The sequence below is a fragment of the Lynx rufus genome, unplaced genomic scaffold, assembly GCF_022079265.1.
Source record: "Lynx rufus isolate CCGP_SWC_20201006 ecotype Redwood Valley unplaced genomic scaffold, mLynRuf1.p SCAF_48, whole genome shotgun sequence".
Classification (NCBI taxonomy): domain Eukaryota; kingdom Metazoa; phylum Chordata; class Mammalia; order Carnivora; family Felidae; genus Lynx; species Lynx rufus.
The window spans coordinates 378,602-394,874 of NW_025814865.1; the positions used below are offsets into that span (position 1 = coordinate 378,602).

Consider the following 16,273-nt stretch of genomic DNA (forward strand, 5'->3'; position numbering starts at 1 on the left):
TGTGCAGGCACAGAACACTTACACCTCTGGACAGCCGCATGTATACATGGACACGCCCCAGAGCGTACCTGAGCAGAAAACACACACAAACACTTCATGCTGTGTATCTCCCATTCTATATTTCTTCAAATGTATATTCTTCAAATGTACTTCTTCCAATGTCTTTCTTCAAAACCCTGCGCCACGTGTCACCACCAGCCTTGTCCTTCTTTCACGGGCAGGAGAATCTTGTGGACCATCGGTGAGCATCGGAAGGGTTTCCACTGGGGTCCGTGAAGTGCGATGCTCCTTCATAGTCTTCTCAAGATCGTGCATATCCCTGGGATATACGGGTACACACAGACAGAGGCACACAGACACACCCACACCCACATCGATACACACACACACACACACACACACACACACACACACACACACACACAGGACAGGTGAGAGTCTCATCTGGGCCCTGTTTAAGGTTGCTTGAATGTTTCCAAACGGAAGGTAGAATGGGAGGGTGTGATAAGCTGTGCCAAAGCTGACAAGTGGCTCCAGAAGCCAGACAACATGTCAGTTGGTGGCAGGAGGCCTGAGGGTGGGGCTCATGGTCCTGGAATGACAGTTGTCACCGTGCTATCTGATGAGCCAGCTTGGGATGTCCCGCTCTGCTCATTCTTGTTGTCTAGCCCACTGCCCACCTTCAGCCTCCCCAAAGGGGCAAAGCCTCTTTGACACGTTACGTCTTAAGACTCCCTGTCTCAGGCCGATGCCCTTTTGACCTGGCGTCACCTCCTGTGCCACTGTGAGTCTCGGTGCCTCCGTGCAGAAGAGAATTGTGCCATGGGCCCCACGGCACACATTTCAGTGCCCACACCCTTGGCTGCTCACCTCTTTCCCTCTCAGTGCTCTCTCCTGGGGCTTCCTTCACCTTGAAATACGGCAGGGGATTGCGCCAAAGATCCTCTATGATTATCTGGTAGGGGAGACAGGCCAGGCCTCAGGTAGCTATCCCACGCAGTGGGGGAACCCATGAAAATCACCTCCCTTCCTCGTTACAGGGCCCCACCTCAGCAATCCTGCTAGAGCCGGCAACGCTGTGGTCAGAGAACCAGTTGAAGAAGTTGAGGCTGCTGTTGTCATGCCTGCGTCTGTAGGCCTCCTGTCTGTACCTTGGGTACCACTGGATGGGACTGGAATGAGACGCCCTATACCCTGCAGGAAGACGAGTATGTGAGAAGGCGCCAGAGAACTAATCACATTCAACCCTCCACCCACTGCCGCCCATGCATTCAGTGGACACTTACCAGCAAGGCCAAGGACATACTCCTTCGTGACGACTTCATTCTGGAAGTAGGGGTTCTTGCCAAAAAACAGCAGGATCGTCCGGCATTCCCTGGGAAACTTGTGTTCCTCCACCTGCCGTGGTAGAAATGTGGGGCAGAAATGTGAAATCTTGTTCCAGGAGACCCGCCCTCCCCTGAGGAAGGAACACACCACTTCTCCCCACCACCTCCCCTGCCCACACAGCCACCCACCCACACCGCCTCCCACTCCCAGGCCCACCTTCAGATTGGTCATGTGGCGAAGCATGCTTTCATCGTGCTTGCTAATCAGGGCTGACATCTGAGGGTGGTTCACAAACTGCTGCAGGTCAAAGAGCCTTCAGGTGCTGGGCATGAGAGAGCTCGACCCAGAGAACCAGTGTGGACAGCATCCTGGCGTCCTCCCCCAGGGACTGGCGTCCTCCCCCAGGGCCTCACGCCCTCCCCACGGGCTGCATCCAGGCCCACGGGGTCTCCGCATTCCGCAGGGCTCTGCTACACACGCACAGGAGGCTGTGCACGCCCAGACGCCCGCATCCACGCCTAGCCTTGTGTGCTCATGAGGACACTGAGGACGCTTACTTCCACACAGCCACACAGCACACATCCGGTCTCGCGCCGACCGGACCGGAGGGCATTCGCATCGCCTAACCCGCAGCAGGAGGCTTAGCGGGACCCAGACACGTGCCCCCACGCGGCTTTGCGTGGGAAGAAGCCCTCGGTCATTTCCCCGTCCTGGCCTGGACCTCCACCGCCACTCCCCACTCTCGCAGCGCTGTTTCCGTGCCAGGTGCCACGGACAGCACACGTGCCTCCACCACCCCAGCACTGCCCTCCTCCCACACTCATTGCAGAGCCAGGACCACTGGATGGGATCACGTTTGCACCTTCCCGGCCACTGGAGCGTGGCTTAGCTCCAGTCCCTGTCCCGGGTTCCTCTAAATGTCACCTCCCTTTCCTTCCTCTTGTGCAAGCCCAGCCCCCTCTGGACCCTCCCCCAGCAGCAGGAAGGATACAGCCTTGGCCCAGAAACCACGGATGCCCTGGATGAGGGCACTTCTCCGTTCCAGATGATGCCGCCGCCTCTGCCACATCCTGAGTTTGAGTCGAGCGTGCTCCCGGCTGGCTTGTTTATTCACGGGCTGTAGCTCTATCTGAAGGGCCTCCAGAGCCTCCAGCGGGGAAGGGCAAGGACGGAGGCCTGTCTCGAACTGCTCCTTCTTATCCTGCTTCACCTGCAGCTCCAGGGCTTCTTCCACCCATCGGCCTTCCTGCTCACGCGGCTTCCGTTCCTCCTCCTCCCGCTCCTCCTTGTCCTCCTTTCCTTCCACCTCCTCCTCGCCCTGCTGCTGCTCCTCCAGCGCTCCCTTCTCCTGCTCCTCTTCCTCCTCGGTTTGCAATTCTGCTCTCCCTTTAATGGCTCCCACGCCTTCCCTGCCTCCTCCTGCTCCTCCCCCTGGTCCTCTTCCCCTGCCACTGCTGCCGCCGCCGCCCCCGCCCCCGCCGCCCCCGTCCCGGCCCAGGTCCCCGCCGCCGCCGCCGCTGCCCCCCCCCGCTGCCGCCCCCCGCCCCCGCTTGGATACCCTGGTGCTCCTGCTCCTCCCCTTTCATTTCCGCCAACTCCTCCTCCTTCCGCTCTTCCTCCTTCTGCTTGGGCTTCTGCTTCTCCTCCTCCTTCTAATCTTTTACTCCTGCTGCCTCTCCCCCGCTTCCTCCTCCTCCTCCTCCTTCTGCTCTTCTGTTCCTGCTGCTCCCCCTCGTCCTTCAGGTCCTCCTCCTCGTGAACCTGGACCTTCTCCTTCCCCGGCTCCTGCTCCTCGTCCTCCTCCCCCTTCTTCCTCTGGTCATGCCCCTCTTCCCCAGGCGCGTCCTCTTCCGCGGCCGCCACCTCAACCTCGTGCTCCACCAGGCCCCACAGCGCCTCCACCGCCACTATGTCATGCCCCAGCGGCACGGATATCTCGCTGGGGCCGCCCACCTGCCCCTCGGGTCGGGCCTGGCCTTGCTGCACAGGCTGTTCGCTGGTGGCCTGCAAGCCTTCGGCCTGCGCCACCTCCGGCCCTGCCGGAGACCCAGTGTCCCCATGGGCCCTCGTCTCTCGACCGCCCCCTTCCCGGTCGAAGGCGGCATGGGGCCTCCGGGCATCCCCAGTGTTTCGGAAACACGAGTCGCGCAACATGCGGCCCCGGCCCGAGACACGAACGGTGGCTCCTACCGACGACGAAGCGGGAGGTGAGAGCACGGCCCCCCTCCCCAGACCCAGTCGGGGGAGCCCGGAGGGCAATGGCTGGCAACTCGCTCCCCCTTCCTCCCAGAGCCCAAACGTCGACGGGGCGCATGCGCACGGTGCTGTACCCAGGATGCCTTGGCGGTGGCTATCGCTCTGCTGCCGCTGCCTCAGAGGCCTTTGTGGTGAGAGGGGTGCGCCTGCGGCTTTGAGGCTGAGGGAGCTCCAAGCCACGCCCAGGCTGCTTCACTGCCTTCAGGACCAATCATAGGGAGGGTGGTGTGCGTGGCTTCGGCGGTCCCGCCCCCTAGGTCACCCGGAAACTGGGGCGCGTCTGTTGCCTAGGCGGGAAGGCTCTGGGCCCCACGCAGTGCAACTCCTCCCGGGGGCTTGCAGCCGGCCCTCTGTGCCCTCTGGGTGTCCTGTTTGGCTTCTGGCCACGCGAAAGCGACCTTTGCATTCCACGGTGCGCTGGGCACGCGGCTATCTACACACACGGGTAAAGGGGGACCTCCACGCTTTTCCCACTTACACCGCCACCTTTGTTCATTGTGCCCCGAGTCCGACCAATCCACTGAGCGGATCACCTTGGCTGTCCGCGAGACGCACTTCAGCTGTGCGCCTGCTGTCTGTGCCCCCTGGTTTTCCATCTGCTCAGCCTCCTTTGCATACTCTCTACGTCCATCCTTGCTCCAAGAAGACATGTATGTCATGACAGCAGTCTAGCAGTGCACCGGCTAGGGAAGGTCGGTGACAAGAGGTGTGTGACGTGGGGAGGACGCCACACTAGGGGAGGCTGCGTAGCATGCGCGCTGCTCTTGCCGTTTGTCCCCGTTGCCTGCAAAGTGACACACTGGCAAGCACACACCGCCCCCCTCATGATCGGCTGCCCATCCCTCCCGTGTGTGGCAGTGCACAGGAAAGACCCGTGACCATGGGCCCTGGGACTCCTGGGGCTTGTGTCTGTCTCACGGACAGCGGTCCCCTTCCGCCCACAGTGCTTGGCCATCTTCTCACAGGGAGCCTCCCCAGGCCTTCGTTGGCCGTATGTCTGTTCATCCTGGTCCCATTTCCTTTACCACTCACTTAGGCGGCAGGCTGCCATGAGCGTGGGCGCTGACTCCAAACACTGTCCCCCTGTGCCACAGACAGCATGATTTCAAGGGCCTCCGAAAGGTGTCAGGGGGCTGGGGGATGTAGCTCTGGGAGGCAAGTGAGGGACACGCCCCAGGGTCTACACGAAGCCACATTACCACTTTGGGGAACCAATGAGCTGCAGAGGGTGTGAAGTGAGGGCAATGATGTGGTCTCCCTCCCTGTCAGGGCACTGGTGATGTGGACTCCCTGCCTGTCTCCTTCAGACAGCAGCAGCTACACACACACACACACACCCCACACAGAGCCACTGCAGGATTGGAGGCTCGAGATGCATTGCCTGGCCAGGCACCACACTCATGCGCTGCCTTTTCCCTTTGGTGGAATGCAGCGCTCCCCTCCCTCTTCATGGGACCAGGAGGCTGCCAGGCAGGCGGGGGCTTCTAGGATTGCCAAATTGGTGTGCCGGGCCCTGTGGCCAACATGTTGCTTCCGTGACACAGAAGAGGTTCCTCCAGACTCGCTGGGCCACGTCAGGAGACGTACGGGGTACCGAAATGCTCCGGGGTGGCTGTGATATACGAGGCAGCACACCACAGCTTCAGGGGACAGCAATGCATAGAAACGCAGGTGGATGGGGAGAGGCTGAACAGGTGGTAGGGGGCTGAGAGGGGGTGGCCACTGTGACAGACAGAGAGGCAAACATTTACCCCGAAAGGGAGAGGAACAGGTCCAGTGGTGAGCCCTCAAGCTGCCCTCAGCAGAGGATGTAGGGGGTGGGCAAGACAGGAAAGCAGGCCCAGACCCTGGTGCACCTGGCCTATGCAACTCACTCCCTCCAGAGAAATGGGGCCGGTCAAACGCCCATGCATCGCTGGAAGACCCCGTGGCAGGAACGTGGGAGCAAGTGTGGGTCCCAGGTGCAGGGACTGCCTGGGACAAGCAGGCAATGCCTTTCAGTTTGAACAACACCTACCACAATATTGGGGCCCAGGGGCCGGGCCCCAACTTCGCAAGGGACCCTAGACCAGCCAGGCCTGTCTCTGCAGGGTCATCCGGGAGGATGTTCACCGAGACCCACACCCTGGCTGGGTACACAAGGCCTTGCGATGATCCCCCTAGGCCGGTCCAGGAGCAGGACCGGACTTACTCAGGCTATCTGCTGCCTCCCTCCACTAATCCCCACTTCCTCGCAGGGAACTTTGGTCCTCCTCCACTGGGCCATGCAAGGCCCAACCCCAGCTTGCCCCTGGCCAAGGCAACACAGGACGAGCGGGCCCAGGCAAAGTCCAGGCTTTCCTCCCGTCACGAAAGGTGATCAGCTAGCTCCGTGTCGATCCCAGGAGCGAAGGGACTGCACTCGCTGGACTTTGGCACTTGAGCCTCCCCCTTACCCACCAAGTCAGGAAAGCCCCCAGTCTCTCTCCTTCGCTAGCCAACGGCCTACACACACTCACTCGGGCACAAAGATGCACGGCCACGCGGCACGTGGACACACACACGCACGCGCTGCCAGCACAAACGCTAGGTCTCAGGCAAAAGTACTCACAGGCGCCAGCCACAATACACTCACAGACACTCTACTGGACCTCTGCACTCACTCATGCCCTCTGCCACATCCCACTCACGAGGCTAGCGCCTCCCCACGACCCACACTTGCTTCCCCCCCTCACACAACACATGCATTTGTCCTGGGGCCCAAACCCGGCTGAAAACTAGGGCAGATTCAGGACTTCCATTGGGTCACGGAAGCTGGCATTGAGATGCCAAGGAAAGGGAGCCACAACTGATACCAACCTTACAGTACCAATGGCATTGGAACATGGCATGTGGAGAAACAGCAGCCACGACTAGGTTCCCAGCCTCCTCGGCTCCTGCCCTTTCTTCACACCCTCTAAACACTGGGGACTCCCTTGGGTGTCAGTACCTCCCAGCTGGCTGCAACCTACAGGGCAAGGGCCAAGGGACTGACCTTTCACAGTTCACATGTATACCCAGCTTGTGTGGGCTGCCTGGAGGCACTCACGGCTTAGGAGGTCTGGATGTGCTCTGACCCCGTTACTTACGCGTTCCTTTGTGTGTTCCCTTGCAGCCCTGTGCCATCAGCAGCCTACTATGTCCATAAGGACATGCACAGCACACGGAAACCCAGATGCACTGATACTGTCCAGGGACAGGACAGAGACAGAGAAAGAGAGACGGAGGTGGGGGAGGGAGAAAGCGTTCCCTAAAGAAAATGATCACAGGGACTCAGAGACAGACAGACACCAGAGGGACATGGAAGGAGGCAGAGGAAGGAGAGTAAGTCATGACTATAGATAGCCACAGAGGGGGAGTGTGTGTGTGTGTGTGTGTGTGTGTGTGTGTGTGTGTGTGTGTGTGTGCCAGTGCCTGTGCGTGTGCGTGTGCATGCGTATGAATGGGTGAAATTGTCTGGGACTGAGACAGGGGTGTTGCCACGATTCCTGGACTCTCGAACGCCCTCTTCCAGCAGAACGGAGGCCCGGTATTCTCAGGAGTCTCAGCGTTTTCCGGAACACGACTCATTCGCTTTGGGGCCCTAGCCCATCCTCAGGCTGGGGCCATAGAGCACACGGAGTGGGAACATGAGACATGAGGCTCCAGACTAGGCCCAGCAGGTGGAGCGTCGAGGCCCAAGGTGTTTAAATGCCTGCTGCCTCCTTCTGGAGCCCACCAGCATTTGGGAAGCACGCCCATGGCCCCGTGGCCCTTCGGACACTGCAGTAGTTGTGGCTGTGGCTGGGGCTGTGGCTCTGGCGGTGGCTGTGGTGGAGGTGGGGCAGAGGCAGGGCACTGAACTCTTTGACCGTGGGTCCTTGGGGAGAAGGATCTCCAGACCAGACCCAGACAGTTGGCTGCTGTTCAGGAACAATCAGCAGGAAGGGAAGTGGGCGTGGCTCCAGCATTTGAGCCCCTTCCTCCCCTTCCCGGGTCTGGAGCCAGTGCTCTGCCTCCCCCTCCAGGGTGGCCTCCCTGTTTGGTGCATGTCCTTTTCCGCTTTGTCATCGACCACAACTGTCCTGTGGGATAGCTCATATCGGAGAACTGGTGCTACAGATCTCACCTCTTTGGGGAGGAGCCAAGATGGCAGACAGCATGGAAGTTTCTTAAGTGTCTCGTGTGCATGAAATACAGCCAGACCAACACTAAACCATCCTACCCACCCAGGAAACTGACGGGAGGATTAGCACAGCAATCTGCATATCCTGAACCACAGACTTCAACAGGTACGTGGCATGGAGGAGTGAACTTGGAGAGCGAGGAGGCTCAGGAAGGGAGGTGCTTCTGTGCCCGGAGAGGCGAAGGAGACTGGGCAGGTGGAAATTTTACCAATTTTCTTTAATATTCTTCTACATTATTCTTTCCTTTCGTGTCTATATTCACAAATTCTGTTTTACTCCCATATTCTCCTTCTAGTCTATTTCAGTGTTTTGATTTTTCAAATTCTCGCAACATTTCCCTTTGTAATATTTGTTATTTTCTAAATTTTTCTCCACTCCCACTTTTTTTCTCTCGTGTCAAACCCCTTTCAACACCCAGATGAAACATGCCTAGAATCTACCATCATTCATTCCCTTTTTTACGTGTGTGTTTTTAATTTCTTTACTTTTAACATTTTATAATTTGAATATTTCATTTGAATTTTCTACCTCATGAGTTCCTTTTCTCCCTTCAAAATGACAAAAGGAAGGAATTCACCCAGAAAGAAAGAGCATGAAGCAACGAGAGCCAGGGATTCAACCAACACAGATACAAGCAAGATGTCTGAAGCAGCATTTAGATGTCTGAAGCAGCATTTAGAACCACGATGATAAGAACACTAGCTGCGGTCCAATGTAGATTAGAGTCCCTTTGTGCAGAGAAACCATGAAGTAAAAACTGGCCAGAATGAAATTAACAATGATATAACTGAGCTGCAATGACGGATGGATGCAGCGGTGTCAAGCATGGAGGAGACAGAACAGAGAATCAGCGATATGGAGGACAAACTGATGGAGAATATGGAAGCAGGAAAATCGAGGGAGATTAAGGAAAAGAGCACGGTTGAACAATTAGAGAAATCAGTGACTCATGCAGAGGGAACAACATCAGAATCACAGGGGTCCCGAAGAGGAAGAGAGAGAAATAGGGGCAGCAGGGTTATGTGAGCAAATCATAGTGGAAAATTTTGCTAACCTGGGGAAAGACACAGCCATTGAAATCCAGGAAGCACCGAGGACCCCCATTAGATTCAACAAAAACTGACCCTCAGCAAGGCAGCAAGGCATATCATATTCAAGCTCACAAAGTACTCAGGCAAAGAGAATCATGAAGGCAGCAAGGGGAAACAAGTCCCTAAACTACAAGAGAAGATAGATCAGGTTTGCAGCAGACCTACCCAGAGAAACTTGGCAGGCCTGAAAGGGGGGGGGGGTAGGATTTGTTCACAGTGCTGAATTAGAAACTTACGCAGCCAAGAATTCTTTATCCAGCAAGGCTGTCATTCAACTTAGGAGAGAGAAAAAGGTTCCCAGACAAACAAAACTTAAAGGAGTTTGTGACCACTGAATCACACCTGCATGCAATTTTAAGGGGGGACACTCAGAGGGGAGAAATGATTATCTATCTATCTATCTATCTATCTATCTATCTATCTATCTATCTATCTATCTATCTATCATCATCTATCATCTCTCTATGTATATGTATATGTATATGTATACTTATAATTCTATTTATATTTATTTATATTTATTTATATTTATAGGTAGAAATATAATTAGATATATAGAGATATATAGATATATAGATGTAGATGTAGATATAGATATAAAGATATATAGATTTTTTTTCTCCAACTCTTCAAAGAAGATAATGGCCATAAATTCATAAATTTCAGTACTCAGTTTATTTTTTTTTCAACGTTTATTTATTTTTTGGACAGAGAGAGACAGAGCATGAACGGGGGAGGGGCAGAGAGAGAGGGAGACACAGAATCGGAAACAGGCTCCAGGCTCTGAGCCATCAGCCCAGAGCCCGATGCGGGGCTCGAACTCACGGACCGCGAGATCGTGACCTGGCTGAAGTCGGACGCTTAACCGACTGCGCCACCCAGGCGCCCCTTTCAGTACTCACTTTAAATGTCAGTGGACTCAATGCTCCAATCAAAAGACATAGGGGAACAGAATGGATGAGAGAACAAGCTCCATCGATATGCTGTTTACAAGAGACCCACTTTAGTTGTAAACACAACTTCAGAGTGAAAATAAGAGGATGGAGAATCATCTGTCATGCTAACGGTCAGCAAAACAAAGCCAAAGCAGCCATACTTCTATGAGACAATCTAGACTTTAATGTAAAGACTGTGTCAAGTGATGCACAAGGGCATGATGTCATAATCAAGGGGTCTATCCACCAAGAAGACCTAGCAATTGAAAACATTTATGTGGCGTATTTGAGAGCAACCAAATACACAAATCAATTAATCACAAACATAAGGAACCTCATTCTTAGTAATGCCATCATAGGAGGAGACTTCAACACCCCCCTCGCTGCAATAGACAGATCATCTAAACAAAAAAATCAACAAGCAAACGGGGGCTTTGAATGACACACTGGACAAGATGGGCTTCACAGATATCTTCAGAACATGTCATAATAAAGCAGCAGAATATACGTTCTTCTCCAGTGCTCATGGAACATTCTCCTCTACAGATCATATCCTGGGGAAAAAAGTCAACCCTAAGGAAGTTCAAAGAGATCGAGGTCACACCGTGCATATTTTCAGACCACAACACGACGAGACTCGAAATCAACTGCAAGAAACAATTTGGAAAGGTAACAAATACTGGGAGACTGAAGGACAGCCTACTAAAGAATGAATGGGCTAACCAGGGGTTTAAAGAGGACATGAAAAGTATACGGAAGTCAATTAGAAAGTATATGGAAATGATAACACCTTTATATCCTTAAAGAGGATATAAAAAGTATATGGGAGTCAATGAAAAAGTATATGCGAGTCAGGGATAACACCACAACCCAAAACCTCTGGGACGCACCAGAGTCGGGAATAAGAGGACCTATCTAGCAAGTCAGGTCTTCCTAAAGAAGAAAGAAAGATCTCAGAGACACAACCTCACCTGACGCCTTAGGAGGCTGTAAAAAGAACACCATAGGAAACCCAAAACATTCAGAAGACAGGAATTAACAATGATTAGAGCGGAAATTAATGCTATTGAAACCAAAAGTCAAACAAAACAAAAACACACACAACCTCAAACAAACAAACAAACAAACAAACAAACAAACAAACCAAAATAGGAGAACAGATCAATGAGCCCAGAAGCTGCTTCTTTGAAGGAATTAACAAAATTGATAAGCCAGTCATCAGTTTGGTGAAAGAGGAAAAGGAAAGGGCCCAAATTAATAAACTCAAGAATGAAAGAGGAGCGATCACAAGAAACACAGCAGAAAGGCAAACAATAATAAGAGAACTTGGGGCGCCTGGGTGGCGCAGTCGGTTAAGCGTCCGACTTCAGCCAGGTCACGATCTCGCGGTGCGTGAGTTCGAGCCCCGCGTCAGGCTCTGGGCTGATGGCTCAGAGCCTGGAGCCTGTTTCTGATTCTGTGTCTCCCTCTCTCTCTGCCCCTCCCCTGTTCATGCTCTGTCTCTCTCTGTCCCAAAAATAAATACACGTTGAAAAAAAAATTTAAAAAATAAAAAAAAAATAATAAGAGAACTTCAGGAGCAATTATTTGCCAATACAATGGGCAATGTGGGAGAAATGGACAAATTCCTAGAAACATACACACTACCAAAGCTGAAAGAGGAAGAAGAGCCAAATTTGAACAGACCCATAGCCAGTAAAGAAATCAAACTGCTAATCAAAGACCTGCCGAAGGAAGAAGACTGCAGGGCCAGATGGCTTTCCAGGGGAGTGCCAGCAAACATTTCAGGAAGAGGTAACACTTATTCTCTTGCAGCTGTTCCCAAAATAGAAATGGAAGGAAAACTTCCAAACTCTTTCTATGAAGCCAGCGTTACCTTGATGCCAAAACCAGAAAGAGACCCCACTAAAAAGGAGAAGTATAGACCAATTTCCCTGATGCACATGGATGCAAAACTCCTCAACCAGATATGAGACACTCGGATCCAACAACACATTAAAATGTTATTCACCACGACCCAGTGGGATTTGTACCTGGGATGCAGGGCTGGTTCAACATCCACGAAACAATTAACGGGATTCATCACATCAATAAAAGAAAGGACGAGAACCACAGGATCCTCTCAATCGATGCAGACAGAGTGTTTGACAAAATACAGCATCCTTTCCTGGTAAAAACCCTCAAGAGAGCAGGGATGGAAGGAGCACCCATCGAGATCATAAAGCCATGTATGGACGACCCGACGTTACTATCATCTCAGTGAGCAAAAGCTCTCAGCTCAAGTCACGAACGAGACAGGAATGTCCACCCTCTCCACTGTTATTCAACATAGTATTGGAAGTCTGAGCCTCGGCCTCTTCACCCTTCTGCTCCCCCTCTTCAGCTACTGCTCTTCCAGCCCTGGCTCTACCTTTTCTCCTCCTCTTCTTCTCCCTCTGCTCACGTCCTCCTCAATTTCCTCCCCCAGCTGCTCCTGCTCTTTGACTCGTGCTCCTCCTCTTGCTCGTCCTGGACTTACTCCTCCTCCACTTCTTCCCTCGCCTGCACCCCATCATTCACTCTTCCTCCTCCTCCTCCTGTAACTCCTCCCAGTCGTCTTCCTCCATCTGATCCTCCACCTCCTCCTCCAACTCTTCCTCCTAGGCATCTTCCTCCTTCCCCAGGTCCTCTCCTGCTACTGCCCTTCCTGCCCTACCTCTGACTTTTGACCTCCTCTTCTTCCCTCTGCTCTCGTCCTCCTCAACTCCCTCCTCCAGCTGCCCCTGCTCCTTTGGCTCGTGATCCTCCTCTTCCTCGTGCTGCACATCATCCTCTTCCATTTGTCCTTCTCCTGTACCCAGTCATTCACTCCCCCTCCTCCTCCTCCACTTCTTCTTCTAACCCCTCCCAATCCTCTTCCTCCAGCTCCTCCCGCTCCTCCTCTTCCTCCTCGGTCTCTTCCTCCTTCTGCTCCTACACTTCTGCTCACGCCATTCCAACCCTGGCTCTACCTTTTCTCCTCATCCTCTTCCCTCTACTCTCGTCCTCCTCAACTTCCTCCCCCAGCTGCTCCTCCTCCTTTGGCTCGTGCTCCTCCTCATCCTGGACATCCTCCTCCTCCGCTTGTTCCCTCTCCTGCACCCAATCATTCACTCCTTCTCCTCCTGCTCTAACGCCTCCCAGTCCTCTTCCTCCAACTCCTCCTCATCCTCCTTCTCCTCCTCGTCCTCGTCCTCCTCCTCCTCCAATGCTTCCTCTGGTCATCCTTCTCTTCCCCAGGCACATCTTTGTCCCTTAAGACCACCACAATCTCCTCTAAGAATGGGAGCAAAAGCTCTCGCACTGCCCCCAAGCCATCCGCAGTGAGCACCGGACCCTGGGGCATGGGCCCTCACAAGCCATCGTGTCCCTGCAAAAGGAGCCTGGCAACCTCCCGGGGAGACCTGGTAGTGGGAACCTGGGACAGCGACAGGGTCCCCGGTGCAGCGACACCCAAGGGACGATCGTATCGTGCTCTGTCTTTTCAACAACACCTATAAGCGGTATCGGATCTAGAGGCCAGGCCCCAACGGGCCTCACATGCGGCCCCTGACCAGCCAGCCCTGTGTCGGCAGCGCCATCCAGGAGGAAGCTCACCGACACACATGCCATGCCTGGGACCCCAAGGCGCTCCGATCACCCCCTAGGCAGATAAGGCCAGGGCTAGGTTACTCCATGGGACCTGATGCATCCCTACAGTCGTCCCCAATTCCTTGTAGGACAGGTCGGACTTCCTCCACTGGGCCATGGGGTCTCCATGCTGTCCAGCTGGCAGCAGCCAACACATGACCAGCGGTACTGGGACACTGTCCAGCCTTTCCTCTCATGCCGGACGGTGGCCGCGTCTTTACCGAAAGCCCTGTAAGGGGGCAAAGGGCTGTGGGGAAGGCAGGTAGGCGGGTAGCCAGGCACAGATGAGACCACCCGCTGTGATCCCGCAGGGTCACTGGGACTTCAATCCATCTGGCCCACACGCAAATGCTAGGGATGGGGCTTTGGGGGCAGTGCGGCTTCAGGCTTGCAGCTTCAGCGTCAGGGAGCTGGGCACACACACCTGTGGGCAGAGCCGGCAGCAGACTGGGACCAGTGTTCCTCCGTAGGCCCCCTTGACCCTCCACCACCTGAGAAGAATATGGGGGGTGGGCTGTAAGGCTTTAGACTCCCCAAAGCGCACACACAGTGGGCCACGTGCTGCCCGCTGCAGTTTGGGGCGGGGCGGGGGGAGCACGGTCGGGATTCCTGACTCCAATGCCCACAGCATTCTCCGTCGACATGCAACCGCTGAGACACTGAGAAAGGAACCCAGTTCCCCATGTTACATGAGGCCAGGAGTCGACAAAGCCTGAGGCTAATCAGGGACGCCCGCACAGGGGCTGAGAGGCTCATGCTGGCACCACTTACGTGCAAGGGGAACAGAGTTCTGGGACACACCTTGACATGTCCCGAGCCCAGCTGCAGCGGCAGTGGTGATCTAGTGTGGCGGGGAGAGGTGTTGCAGGCAACGAACTGTCCCCTAAGAGAGCAGCTGGCAGGCTGCTCACCTGCCCATCCACACTCGGATCCCCACACACCACACTGCTGCGGCACTCCAGGGGGACGCAAGTCACCTGAGGGCTAGGGTCCAAGCTCCTCCCTTTCCCTGGGCCTGGTGCACAGGAAGCAGAGAGGAGAGCCCCGAGGAAGAGCTGACTGGTGACAACACATGGCACGTCGCCTAGAGCAGAGATTCTTGCTGGACGCCTCCCTCCAGCGAATTACCTACGCCCTCTGCACACAACGTAGCCTGACAGCTTGGGTTCTTTAGCTACTCTGTGCACAAAGTCTGGGCACAACCTTGTAGCCCCTCCGTATTTGCTACTGTAGGCCCACCAGGGCAACTCAACACACACACACACACACACACACACACTCACTCACTCACTCACTCACATAGGCACACACTAACACACACACAAGCACACTCACTCACAAGTGGTCCACTGGCCGCTGGGCACAGGCTTTCCTCCCCTCGGTCCCCGTCTTGACCTTGCACCAATTTCCCTTTTGCACCTGACTTGAGCCCCCTGGCAGAGCAACGGTTGCACCGTCCCAGCGATTACCATCAGGATTCAGGAGGGAAGGGACTGCACTCTTGTATTGTGGCACCTGACCGTCCCACATAAGCACCTCATCCACAGAGACCCCTGTGTCTCCTCTTGTCTCGCCAGCGGCCTACACACACACTCCCGCACACACAGAGACACACGGCTACGCAATTGCACGAACATATGCACGCACACACTGCCGGCACCACCACGGATCTCAGGCCCAGTGTGCCACAGACGCCCACACACACTCGCAGGAACTCACGCTGGATCTCCGCCCTCGCGCGTACTCTCTCCATGAAATCCCACTCATAAGCCTCTGTGCTGCCCACAACCCACACCTGCCTCTTCCCCTCACACATCTCCCATCCTGAGCCACTGTCTCAGGACAGGGCTCGGGGTCAAAGGGACCCCGGGTGTGGGAGGCAGCAGCAAGGTATACTGGCATCGACTGTGAGAAGCCTGCCTACTCCTGAGTTCTCCGGGGACACGGGGCCTTAGCTCTGATCCTCACTGGAGGCGTTGCTCACTGGATTCTCTCTCACCAAGGAGACGACACCCCTCTGGGAGCAAGGGTCCTGGCTGAAATTCCCCAAGTCCTGGCCACACTGTACCAGGACCCAATGGACCAATTTGCTCCCGCTGTGCAATCCCCTTCCCTGCCTTTCGGCTCTGGCCTATACAACAAGTCTCCACATAACAGGTCTGTCTCTTCCTCCTCCTCCTTGCAGACTCTGCCTGCCCAGGAAGGCAGGCCTCTGTGCACATGGCAACACCTGCCCCACACTGGTACTGCACCTCTCCTGCACACACAGAATCACCCTGGCAGCGGCTAGGACAGTCACACTCAGGTTCCGTCCTCGTCGTCCCTCCTCGGGTCCCCCATAAACACACACACACACACACACACACACACACACACACACACACACAGACACACAGACACACAGACAAACACACACAGACACACACACACACACACACACACACAGAAACAGAAGGGTTTTTAGCTTCCTGTATGTGTCCGCATAAACATCGTGGCAACTCTTCAAGGCTGCCACATGTGATCACTTCCCCAATTGTCTCCGGGGCTCGTAGAAGACAGGAGACGCATCCACCCATCTCTTCCAGCACTGGTCGCGTCCTCCATTGTTCCTGATGGGCAAACATAGAAGTTCTGTGCCTTTCACGTCCACACAGATGCAGAGCCCCTGATGCATATGGGCACACGCAGACACATTCGCGTACATGCACACACACGCACCCCCACACAACAGACACCAAGAGTGATATGGGATATTTTCAAATACATCCCAGATGGTGCCACTCTTTTGCCTCGCCCTTTTGGGATCCCTCTTGCTTTGTCACCCAGGGAT

At 54.7% G+C, this 16,273-nt stretch overlaps 1 protein-coding gene across 1 annotated transcript; it reads right to left on the bottom strand.

Moving 5' to 3' along the window:
* Window positions 1–208: 208 nt before the first annotated feature.
* LOC124525792 (testis-specific Y-encoded protein 2-like) lies at window positions 209–12,614 on the bottom strand. The gene is made up of 9 exons (XM_047098374.1): window positions 12,491–12,614; window positions 4,618–4,668; window positions 3,193–3,515; window positions 2,321–2,767; window positions 1,546–1,623; window positions 1,287–1,398; window positions 1,049–1,194; window positions 871–955; window positions 209–319 (listed from the first exon to the last, which is right to left on the bottom strand). The coding sequence occupies exons 1-9, from the start codon at window positions 12,612–12,614 to the stop codon at window positions 291–293; spliced, it is 1,395 nt and encodes a 464-aa protein (XP_046954330.1). The 3' UTR covers window positions 209–290.
* Between the last annotated feature and the right edge of the window lie 3,659 nt (window positions 12,615–16,273).

Bases quoted from the DNA above. Each gene is read 5' to 3' on its own strand.
- LOC124525792 (XM_047098374.1), bottom strand. From the start codon at position 12,614: ATGGAAGAGGATGATGTGCAGCACGAGGAAGAGGAGGATCACGAGCCA. The intron at 3,516-4,617 runs GTGAGTGGTAAA...CGTCGTCGGTAG, and splicing joins CATGGCAGCCTGCCGCCTAA to GAGCCACCGTTCGTGTCTCG. The intron at 1,399-1,545 runs GTGGGCCTGGGA...CTACCACGGCAG, and splicing joins GCCACATGACCAATCTGAAG to GTGGAGGAACACAAGTTTCC.